We start from the raw sequence: 12477 nt of genomic DNA on the forward strand, positions 1-12477 counted from the left end.
ACAGGAGGAGAAACCCTTAACTTTGTCCGTCCCATTTAAAACATTTGCTTCTGAAAAACAGGGTGTTGTTTTGACAAACCTGCAGGTTGAGTGGCGTGATGTGGAACTGTCTGGAGCCGCTGTAAGGCTCAAAGTCTTCCCCAAACACCTTCCTGAACACGGACAGAACCTGTGTGGAAACAGTGGAAAAACACTTTCCAAATAGGTCCACAACGACGCAAAGAAAACTGAGGGTGGACATCCAATGCAATAAAGAGGGGATGTAATATGCTCAATATGGGCACAAAGACAGCCACCTATTGGCACAAAGACCCCAAAAAAGCCCTCCTTCTGTTTTTGTGTGAATCCACCTAATATTAACTTGCTCCTATTCCGAAAAACCAACTAAACTTGTTAAACAGATTTTATTTATTGATATACTAGTGAAGTTTCTTGTGAACCCTCAAGTACAAGCAAAGTTAGAGAACTGTATGTACCTGAGCCTTGTCAGCCTCGGTTCTCATCCTGTCAGCATACACCAAGGCTACATGCTGGCCAGGGTTGAAAAATCCTGGCGACTGGTCGACCTGCATCAGTTGACACCAGCGGAACAAGTCACGCAGGTTGAACTCCCAGGGACTTCCTTTCTGACCCCACCGCCGCTCCACACATACCTCCTGGACAAGCTGGTGGAGGCAAAAGAAAAGCTTTCAGTGGTCTTTAAACGTATGAAACTGCCTGATGCTAGACTTGCAGCTTGTATCTTCAGCTGGAACAGCAGAGTAACTCTCATTCAGCAATCATACAAGAGTAGGGGAAGAGAAACCTACCCTGTTAGTGAACTCCACCATTTTAGCAATGATTTCCTTATCAATGCTAGTGAAAATGGAGTCTCCTATGAACTCCATGTCTTTGTTCGTGAGTTGGTCCACAAACACCTGAGAACACAGGGGCATGTCAGATTTCATCAAACTGTTTGCTTTGCTTTAGTAATAGGATTTTAGCGTTTTAGATTTCAAAGAGTCAGGGAGGACAACAGTGGCAATTATGGTACTGTGAGAAATGACTACAACTGTCAAGAGTTGGTTCTGTCAGTACCCTCCTCTCTCCCTTTTTTTTGAGTTTGTCTCCCTCTGTCTGTTTTTCCCTGCATGTGTCTCCCCTTGGTGTTTTGGTTTGTCCAGGTCCGGTAGGCGTGGGCTTACCCAGCTGCAGCCTGTTACGCTGATCACCTGAAGAGTATAAGGACCCTGAACTGACAGGCATGCAGTGCCGGACCGTTGTTATCCTTCCCTTGGTAAACTCTTAGTCGGATTGGCTCCCGTTACTCGTTTGTTGGGTTTTTGTGCTCCTCGTTGTTTGTTTATCTAATCGTTGTTTGTTGTATTAATCGTTGTTCTCTTTGTTACTCCGTAGTTTCCCGCGTTCCTGTTTCCTCGTCCTGTTCCCTGATCATCCGTCGTTTCCTTGTTCCGGTTTTCCCCGACCGTCTAGTTTTCAATATATCTGTATACCCTGTCGTTATTTCACGTTTGTTTATCGTTTATATTAAGCGTTTTGTTTGTACTTTTACCCTGTGTCTGTGTCTGCATTTGGGTCCAGTTTCCCAGTGTTATTTCCCCGCAACGTTCATGACAACAACACACTCTATGGGCTCGATTAAGCTTTTGAGCTTGTCAGAATATTAACAAATGATTGTGGTTGTCTATCAACCTTTGTGCACATATCATATTAATGGTCAGATCATTTTTTTCAAATCTATCTTAGAGGCTCAACTGATTTTCAGAATGTAAACCATAGCTTTAATATTGAAGTATCAGTATCAGTTAAACAATTAATAAAACTGATTCATCAAAAAAACTTGACGATTAAGCCTATTCTAAATTATATGGTAAATGACTCATTTGGTGACTGCTTGTTGTTATTGGAGACGTGTGGGACTTATTAGTGGTATTATCTGTTTTAGTGTTGTTCAAACCCTATAAAAGTAACAAATTTAATTTCAATTATCAAGGAATCAATCCAAATTGACAAAAATTAATAGATGGGAAAAAATGAAAATAATTACACAAAGCAAAATTGTCACAAAACAATGAATAAGCACAGAAGTTAAACGTGCAGTCGAAAACATTTGTTTGATCATATTCACTGAAACCGACACTCTGCTCCGATGGAAAAAAAAAACGAGCCTCTACGTGCACGTAAGTCTGTTGTTTGTTTTTCAAAAATCCACAGCGCCCGTATCATCCTGTTCACTCACAGTTTGTGCACACGCCACAGATGCCCCCCTCCACGCTCACGCATGCAACAAAATCATAGACACACGCCTCAAGCTAGGTATACTCTAAATTACGTTAGCAGTTGCTTTTTATGAGTAAGTTAGCCAGCCTATGTCCATGTAGCGTGTACTCCCTGAGGTTTATTGATGAGAGGAGACAAAGGTGCATTCACAGAAATCTGGTGCACACGCACTGATGAGCACTCGATGGGAGGTAGCGGAAGAGTTCGGTGGTAGAGGGGGAGGGGAGTGAGAGTTGTAAACATTCAAGTTTACTCAGTCTGCCAGACTTGCCAACGTCAGCTTGAACAAAAATCGCCAGGTATATAAAAGTTTGTATTATCACGCTGACCGTTCCTTACCTGAGTGAATCTGTTGAGGAAGGACTTGGGTAGTCCCTTTCGCCCACCACCTTGAGTGAAGGGGTTCTGACAGCCAAAAATCTTGGTCTTCTCCTGCTGAACCTGGAAGCTCATCCCAAGTTCAGGAATGTAGATCTCTGCTCGGTGATCAAAGCAGGCGTTCAGACCCTCCAGCACCGACTGCGAGGCCAGGTTCAGCTGTCAGCATGAGGATCATGTTTATTATCACAGATTATCTAAACAACTGCAAACAAAACAGTCTCCAAGCTTTAAAACCTGGTGAACAACACTGTGAAAAAAAAAAAAAAGGCTGGAACAATGCCCCTTACTTCATCCAGGACAACCCAGTGGCCTTCCTTCAAAGCAGCCAAAAGGGGGCCATCTCGCCATGCAAACTCTCCTCCCTTTCCTCCCTCCACAGGGAGATCTGTTCCAAACAAATCAGTAACATCCTGCCAGAGTACAGGTCATCAGCATCAGAGCCAGCTAGTATTCAAAAACCATTCAGGAGTATTGCAAAACCAGTTTCAATGAAGTTGGGACGTTGTGTAAAATGTAAATGAAAGCAGAATACAATGATTTGCAAAACCTGTTCAACCTATATTCAATTGAATACACTACAAAGAGAAGATATGTAATGTTCAGACTGATAAAATGTATTTTTTTTTTGAAAATATTCACTCATTTTGAATTTGATGCCTGCAACACATTCCAAAAAAAGCAGAGACAGGGTCAACAAAGACTGGGAAAGTTGATGAATGCTTAAAAACACCTGTTTGGAACCTTCCACAGGTGAACAGGTTCATTAGAAACAGGTGAGTGTCATGATTGGGTATAGAGGGAGCATCCCCGAAAGGCTCAGTCATTCACAAGCAGAGATGGGGCGAGGTTCACCACTTTGTGAATAACTGCGGGAGAAAAAAGTCCAACAGTTTAAAGCGTTTCTCAACAGTCCATAATATCATCAAAAGATTTAGGGAATCTGTAGGTAATCTCTGCACGGCAGGGCCGAAACCTAACATTGAATGCCTGTGACCTTTGATCCCTCAGATGGCACTGCATTAAAAACCAGCGTCATTCTGTAAAGGATAAAACCACGTGGGCTCAGGAACACTTCAGAAAACCATTGTCAGTTAACAAAGTTCATCACTACATCTACATGTACAAATGCATCAAATTCAAAACGAGTGAATATTTGTGAAAAAAACAAACAAAGTTCATCAGTTTGAACATTAAATATCTTGTCTTTGTAGTGTATTCAAATGAATATAGGTTGAAAAGGATTTGCAAATCTTTGTATTCTGGTTTTATTTATGTTTTACACAATGTTCCAACTTCATGTGAATTGGGGTTTGTATTTAATGCTTACCGTTTGCTCTGACAGGTTAATTCTGACCAGATGGTTTCCAGAAGCTTTTGCCAGTGCTGCCACCAGACTGGTCTTCCCCACGCCAGGTGAGCCCTCCAGCAGCACAGGCCTCTGCAGCTTCAGTGCCCTCAGAAGCCTTTGGGCATTCACCGCTGTAGTGCCTGCTGTGATAGCATAATCCATCAGGTCTCGGCTCTCAGTCTGAAGCCCTGGGAGGACGAAGAGTAGTCAGACATGTGATTCAGCAATGAGAAGAGAAACTCAACTGCATGTAAACAGTACTAAAGAAGTATGTAATAACCAGGGCTTTATTCTCATCATGTCTAATCATGTCGATTTGGCAGTTTAATACAGTGTCACTCTTTGTAACCACCAGGGTGGGATACATGGTTAAAAAGGTTTTCAAAGCATACCACAAGTAACCTAATACACAAGAAAGAATATTGATCTTCCCAGGGATGAACAAAAGTAAAAGAAGCAGATGATACAGGAAATGAACACACCATCTGATAAATCGATTAGGAATCCGTGAAGTTCATACCTAAAGCGATGTAGAAGGGGTCAATGCCGAAGAAGTCTTCGCCCCACTGGGGTTCCCGCGGCAGGCTGCTGTCATAGACTCTCAGGCCGTCCAGCATCTCCTGATCTAGTTTGGTCATCTTGCTCAGCCGCTGTTGCAGGTAGCCCAGGCACAGACGTCGTGCCTGGAGGGCGCTGTTTGCACACGCCACTGTGGTTCCTGCAAGAAAAGAGAGTCTAAGATCCCACCTCTTTAACACCTCATTTGGGAGATACATTCTCTGTAACTAAAAATAAACCAACAGCGCACCAGAGCCGATGCCATCGATGTACACCAGACATGCGGCGTGGATGAAGGCGGTAACTGTGTCCAGTCTGAGGTCCCACTCTGCTTCTTCTTCATCTTCCAGGGCGCCCATGGTCATGAAGCCGTCCTCGTCCCGCTCGCACACAGCATTGAGAAAGTTAACCCACGACAGGATGTCTCTGACGCTCAGGATGCAGCGGCGGCCAAACTCCTGTTGGGTCAGCCACTCGATGAAGTCCAGCATCAGCTCTGCAATATCGCCGCCTGCATTTGAATCCAAAGTGACCACATCACTACATTGAGGAATGTATTGTATGTTTTCACATACATTTAATAAACTCTTTGTGCATTTCATTAAAGTACATGTAGTTGTCCTGTGTAGTTAACAAGACTATGGCCCTCTACAAACGATTGGTCTATATTGTGGGGTGCCTCAAGGATCTATTCTTGGGCCACTTATGTGCATAAAGGACTTTGTTTGGATGTCTTTACCATCGAGTGAGAGGCCAGAGCGCAGGTTGTGTTGGATGATCTGAACCAGGTCACTGCGGCTGTTACATTGAGGACACCAGATCTCTGTGAAACGGTTTCTGAGGGCAGGAGAGAGCTGTCCGAAAACACACAAGCACAAAAGTCAGACTCTCTACCTACATACAGTTGAGGTTGGTTACTCTTAAAGCACATTCATACATTTTAAAAAGCATGTTAAATCATTGGGACAAACATCCTACTTCCAAATTCAGTTAAAATAAAATGTATTCATCAAGTAGGACTTCAGTGACTTATGAGAAATGTATCAGCAGTTTTGCTGCTACTGTACCTTCATCCTGAGATCCACTGATAACACATTATTTTTTCATCTACCTCCTTCTTGCCAAAGTCTCCTCCAGGATTCATGGTGGCAACCAGACGGAAACCTGTAGCTGCTCTGATCAGCTCCACGTCGTCATTGTCCCCGCTGCCCTTCTCTGCCAGCAGCAAAGACTTCTCTGTCTCTAGAACACTGACAGGAAACACAGCACAATTCCACTTGTATGTGGTTGTAAACGGGGCCATGTGTCGTGTTCACTTTGGATTTTTGGTCTCAAAAGGCCATATGAGCACGAAAAGCCCTATGTGCCATATGAAATGTCATACCAAGTGTAGCATATACTGTATGTCTAACTGTGATGGAGAGGTGAACTAAAAGCTTGAAAAGGGTCTGAGAAGGTTTGTTTTGTCGCACAAAATGTGGTCAAATTTGCGTCCAGATTTTTATGTATACATATTGTCTTGTGGAAAACAGGCCATGTGTATTCAGCCTCTGTGTGTGTATGTGTATGTGTGTGTGTGTGTGTGTGTGTGTGTGTGTGTGTGTGTGTGTGTGTGTGTGTGTGTGTGTGTGTGTGTGTGTGTGTGTGTGTGTGTGTGTGTGTGTGTTTCTACCTGTTGAGTCTCTCCAGCACTGAGTCATCTGCCAGGGAGACCTCATCCATGAGAAACACTCCACCCTCTTTCATGGACAACACCAAGGGACCATCATGCCACTGAAACAGCCTGCTGTCCTCACTATCAGTCTACAAGCACACACACAAGCACACGCACTTAATTAGTCTGTTTTGAAAGCCGCGCCTGACGTATGATACAAAGGGAAGTGAAAAAATGCAGCATAAACAAATGTTTTACCTTAATGAACTAGAAATGCCTGTAAACATAATGGGCCTGTGCATAAATGCTGACTTGGGTTAAAAAATGTAGATATATGGTCTGATGGAATCATATTGTGAAGAGAATGCGTGTTCCACATCATGGCTACTTAATATTCATAATCACTTCCGATGGGTGACCATGATGGTGTCTGAACATAGCATAAAACAAAGGTGGTTCACCTACCTAATGTGTATATGATTTATATAACAATTGTAAATTTGATATTTTACTAATTTATAGTTAGAGCCAGGCCCAGACGGAGGGCTGGCTGGCGAGCGTCTGGTGGCCGACGAAATGACTTGGCACCTCCCCCCTCTCCATCCTGTGGGCCCACATCTCACAGGAGGAACCACTGGGGTCGGGTGCGCTGCTGCACGGGTGGCAGTGAAGGGGAGGGGCCTCGATGGACCAGACACGGGCAGCAGAGGCTGGCTCTGGGGACGTGGAATGTCACCTCCTTGGGAGGGAAGGAGCCGGAGCTTGTGAGGGAGGTGGAGCGCTACCAGTTAGATCTGGTGGGGCTTACCTGCTTGCACAGTCTCGGTTCTGGAACCGTACTCCTAGAAAGGGGTTGGACCCTATTCTTCTCTGGAGTTGCCCAGGGTGTGAGGTGCCAGGCGGGTGTGGGGATACTCACAAACCCCCGGCTGATCGCTGCGGTGTTGGAGTTTACCCTGGTGGACGAGAGGGTCGCCTCCTTACGCCTGCGGGTGGTAGGGGGGAATACTCTGACTGTTGTTTGTGCATATGCACCGAACAGCAGTCCAGAGTATTCTGCCTTCTTGGAGACCCTGAATGGAGTCCTGCATGGGGCTCCAGTAGGGGACTCCATAGTTCTGCTGGGAGACTTCAAAGCCCACGTGGGCAATGATGCCAAAGGTTGATGATCAATTTTGTGATCGTATCATCTGATCTGAGGCCGTATGTTTTGGACACTCGAGTGAAGAGAGGGGCAGAGCTTTCAACTGATCACCATCTGGTGATGAGTTGGGTCAGAGGATGGGGGAAGATTCTGGACAGACCAGGTAAGCCCAAACGCATAGTGCCCCTGTCCGAGAGATCTTCAACTCACACCTCCGGCGGAGCTTTTGTGACATCCCTGTGGAGGTTGGGGACATTGGACCGGAGTGGGCAATGTTCAAAGCTTCCATTGCTGAAGCTGCAGCGGTGAGCTGTGGCCTCAAGGTCTTAGGTGCCTCAAGGGGCGGTAACCCTCGAACACCGTGGTGGACACCGGTGGCCAGGGAAGCTGTCTGACTGAAGAAGGAGTCCTTCCGGGATATGTTATCCCAGAAGACTCCAGAGGCAGTTGCAAGGTACCGAAGGGCCGGAAGGGCTTCAGAGGCAAAGCAGCGGGTGTTGGAGAAGTTCGGAGAAGTCATGGAGAAGGACTTTCAGGAGGCACCAAGGTGCTTCTGGAAAACCATTCGACACCTCAGGAGGGGGAAACGGGGAACCGTCCAAGCTGTTTACAGTAAGGACGGGACGCTGGTGACCTCAGCTGATGAGGTAATGGGGCGGTGGAAGGAGCACTTAGAGGAACTCCTTAATCCGACTAACACGCCCTCACTAACACGAGGCTGATGGGGAATCATTGTCATTATCTCTGGCGGAAGTCACTGAGGTAGTCAAACAACTCCACACTGGCAAAGCCACGGGGATTGAGGAGATTCGTCCTGAAATGCTGAAAGCTTTGGGTTGGGAGGGGTTGTCTTGGTTGACACGTGGAGAAGGCATATGACCGGGTCCCCCGGGGGATACTGTGGGAGGTGCTGCGGGAGTATGGGGTGAGGGGGTCACTTCTGTGGGCCATCCAATCTCTGTACACCCAAAGCCAGAGCCGTGTCCGTATCTTCGGCAGTAAGTCGGATTCGTTTCCGGTTGGGGTCGGCCTCCGCCAGTGGTGCACTTCTTCACCAACCCTGTTTGTGATTTTCATGGACAGGATATCGAGGCGTAGTTGTGGTGGGGAGGGGTTGCAGTTTGGTGGGCCGAGGATCTCGTCTCTGGTTTTTGAAGATGATGTGGCCCTGATGGCGTCGTCGGTCAGTGACCTCCAGCACTCCCTGTATCGGTTCGCAGCAGAGGGTAAAAACGGCTGGGATGAGGATCAGCAACTCTAAATCTGAGGCCATGGCTCTCAGCAGGAAACCGGTTGATTGCTTACTCTAGGTAAGGAATGAGTCCTTACCCCAAGTGAAGGAGTTCAAGTACCTCAGGATCTTGTTCACGAGTGGGGGGACGATGGAACGGGAGTTTGGCTGGAGAATCGGAGTAGCGGGGGCGGTATTGCAGTCCCTCTACCGCACCGTTGTGATGAAAAGAGAGCTGAGCAGGAAGGCAAAGCGCTCAATCTACCGGTCAATCTTTGTTCCTACCCTCACCTATGGTCATGAAAGCGGCGTCATGACCGAAAGAACGAGGTTGCGGGTACAAAGGCCGAAATGGGTTTTCTCAGGAGGGTGGCTGCAGTCTCCATTAGAGATAGGGTGAGAAGTTCAGCCATCCGTGAGGAACTCGGAGTAGAGTCCTTCCTTGCGTTGAAAGGAGCCAGTTGAGGTGGTTCGGGCATCTAATAAGGATGCCCCCTGGGCGCATCCCTAGGGAAAGGGAAGTTTGGGGTTCCCTGCTGGAGCTGCTGCCCCCGCGACCCGACCACGGATAAGTGGTTGAAGATGAGTGAGTTTGATGAGTTTTATATTTCTGTTTTTCCAAATATATGTTATCTTTATAATATTGTTGTTTTAAAATATGTTGTTTGTATAGTTGGAGTTTGCAACGAAAATAATTTCCCCCTGGGATTAAAAAAGTATTTCCGATTCTGATTCTGATGCACCCGGATGCAAGACATGAATAGAAAATCAATGGAACAACAAATAGCACACACACCTTCACACCTGGACATTTTTTGTAAAGCTGATGCGTCTGGACATGGCTGTCTCATAGGAGGTCTATGTGTTTTAACTGTGGCAGACTGCTGTTGTTTTCAGGTGATTTAAGAAAATAAATACGAGATCTATGTCCAAACGCGTAAAATTATGCATGGCACTGGAAGCTGGCTGGCAGTGGCTAACTTCACTACCAGCGTTACTAGTGTGTCAAACATTAGTGGCATTCAGGTTTAATTGCACTTATAGGCTATATTATAACCTTAGTTATCAAGTCAGGTGTGTGCGTGTGTGTCTGCGTATGTGTGTCTGTAGTGCTGACATCGCCCGTGATGTGTGATCAGTGAACTGTAAGCTTATTTTGTCCACAAAGACAACATCATTCATCAGACCTTATATCTATCTATATCTCGTGCGCCAGGCACTTTTTTTTCACCGTGCCAAAGTTTTTTTCACCTTGCCTTTCAGGGCTTCCGTAACTCTCTTCAACCTGAACTCGACAAAAATTATACAAAAGTGGAAATTCAAGATCAATGAAAGTGGAACATAAGTTAAGTTAACAATAAATGGATTTATTCACATGGTATTTATATTATTTTTCTACAAAGATGATTATAAGTTTCAGGAATAATAACATAACTGATGTCATCTACAATTTTGTTATGTATGTTTCTCCCTTCTACCATTTTAAAAACCTGGGGTTAGATTCTGGGCAGAGGACAAAGTCACAGGGCCATAGTTTGTACATTTTCCCCGTCAGTACCTGATGCGAGTGTCTGACGGGTCGTAGGCCTCCCAGGAAGTCAGACGTCTCCATGTGTAGGTGACAGTTTACGGAGAAAAGTTGCTGTGCAGACAAAGCAGCAAACAGCTGGCAGATTGTAGTCTTTCCACAGCTGGTGAGGGAGCAGGAACAAGGATAAGCATGATTAAAATAACAGCAAGTCAACACACAAGATGTCAAGTCTATAAAATGTCAGAATATGGTGAGAAATGTGGTCCGGTTTTTCCACAACTTAAAAGATATATTTAGTTCACTGTCTTAGAGGATGAAAGAAACCAGAAAACACTCACATTTAAGCAGTTGGATCAATCAGAGAATGTTCTTAACATGTTTAACTCTAATCTTCTTACAAACCGAATGAATTGGGCCTGGCAGATTTGAATCTTACCCAGTGTCTCCTACGAGCAGGACAGACTCGCCAAATCGAAGCGCCCGTCCTACCAGCACAGCTAGTCTTCTCATGCTGTGTGTCCACACCACGTGACGAAACTCCTCTGGGACTCCAGCGATGCTGTCAATGAAGGGACCTGCCAATCAGAGCATCCGGCCGAAATGACACTGTTCATCAGACGAGCTACATGGCTTCATCTAACTCTCCTTTGATTTTTCAATTCAATAGTTTAGTCGCAATCTATAGTGTCCACTTTCTCAGGAATATTTTGATTGAATTTTCAACAAGTGACTGGAATATACACAGGAAATCTGTAGAGTGTCTTTGATGTCACTATAGTGTCATCTTGGAGCGTGCCTCCCATTTGCTGTCATTAATTAGTGCAACTCAGCACACCTGGGCCCTTTGTGGCACTACGGTTTGGTTTGGTTAGCTAATGCTGCCATAAGTTTTCTCTTTTGCTATGTTCACACTTCACAACATCAGAACACACCCACCTTCCACTCATGCACAACCTACACTACTGACTTCACTGATTTCTACATCCAATTCTGTATATAGTTAATTTGGTTATTTAGGGGCCGTTTTTTGTGAGCGGAGTCCAGGGTGAACTTTTTGTTAAAGTGTGGTTTCAGCAGTCATGTGTGGACAGGAAAACCAGTGTTTGACGTCACACTGTGCGACGGTGACCAGTCAGTTGTATCCATGGAGACTTGTGGAGCACTCTAGACATGACCAGCTGATGGAGTTGCTGTGATGGAAGACCTCGCCAAAATACTGCTGCTATTATCAGCTTCTCAGCACTTTGTATGTGTCTCGCTGTCAGTCCACACGAAGGAATCTGCCCTGCCTCCGTTCCCCATTGTTGTTTTTCCAACATGACTGTTTCCAGCCTTGTGATTGGCCAAAATGGCCTTCCTGTTAAGAGTGCTATCGCCACATACTGCTTTGGCATGTGCATGACATTGTTTGAGATTGAGCAGATTCTGTGGTTTCATGTGGACGGAGATATTTTTTAAATCACACGGTGGACAGGAATCTGTTTTTACACGGGGGCCAAAAATACCCTTGTCCTTGTGGACTAGGCCCTATTTTGCTCTCATTTAATTGAATCTGATTGAAAAAAGTCTTGTTTAAACCTTTAACATGATGTCTTCCTCTTTGTTGTGTTCACCTGAGCCAGGTCATTACATGTCCAACAGATATAGATTAAACAATACCTTTCTTCTTCCTTTACACATATATCTTCATGTATCATAGATGTTTGTCTTGCAACATACAGAGTATCGCAGAATCACTCTATCGTAATAACATCATTATCCTGGGCAACATATTGTGATGGAATCGTATCACGAGTTACACTGTGATTCCCAACCCTAACAATCAGTAAACGGACTCAGTCGTGTTTGTTCCTCAGAAACACAAAACAATCATCTGGGCCCTCATTTATCAAACGAACGTACGGCAGAAAAACGTGCGTACGACCATTTCCATGCAAACTTCGGCATTTATCAATTTGGACTTGAGCGGGAGCTACGATCAAATCTCACGTCAGGTCTGAGGTCATCGTGTACACAAATTTGAGCCTGTGGATTTGCAGTGCAGAACAGCAAAATCTGGCTGAAAATAATTAACAAACCTCAGCTGTCATTAAGCATAAGCAGTCACATATTAAGAACAGATCAAAACAGATTCTTAAAACGAATAAAAAAAATAAAAATTGTGGTTGGAGCAATTGATTGTACTCATGAGCGTCTGAAGGCACCATCCATGAATGATTACACATTCATCAATCGCAAAAACTACCACTCGATAAATGTACAGGTTATTTGTGATGCCAAGCTATCGCTTTTAAACGTGGTGGCCAGGGGGGAGACATACCAGAGCACTGCAGAGCCAAAGTTATCTCCT

The 12477-nt window shown here is 45.1% G+C and overlaps 1 protein-coding gene across 1 annotated transcript in view; it reads right to left on the reverse strand.

The window, feature by feature from the left end:
• The window catches only part of mdn1 (midasin AAA ATPase 1), a 125875-nt gene that overhangs the window by 79304 nt on the left and 34094 nt on the right, over positions 1-12477 (reverse strand). The window contains exons 25-37 of the mRNA XM_083934452.1: positions 10564-10702; positions 10155-10287; positions 6240-6370; positions 5679-5817; positions 5307-5421; positions 4818-5078; positions 4530-4727; positions 3989-4197; positions 2949-3071; positions 2620-2817; positions 810-917; positions 477-665; positions 80-169 (exon numbers count right to left, since the gene is read on the reverse strand). Coding sequence (XP_083790578.1) covers positions 80-169; positions 477-665; positions 810-917; positions 2620-2817; positions 2949-3071; positions 3989-4197; positions 4530-4727; positions 4818-5078; positions 5307-5421; positions 5679-5817; positions 6240-6370; positions 10155-10287; positions 10564-10702 — 2033 coding nt within the window. The remainder of the gene's footprint in view (positions 1-79; positions 170-476; positions 666-809; positions 918-2619; positions 2818-2948; positions 3072-3988; positions 4198-4529; positions 4728-4817; positions 5079-5306; positions 5422-5678; positions 5818-6239; positions 6371-10154; positions 10288-10563; positions 10703-12477) is intronic.

Source organism: Echiichthys vipera (assembly GCF_963691815.1).
Source record: "Echiichthys vipera genome assembly, chromosome: 19".
NCBI lineage: Eukaryota > Metazoa > Chordata > Actinopteri > Perciformes > Trachinidae > Echiichthys > Echiichthys vipera.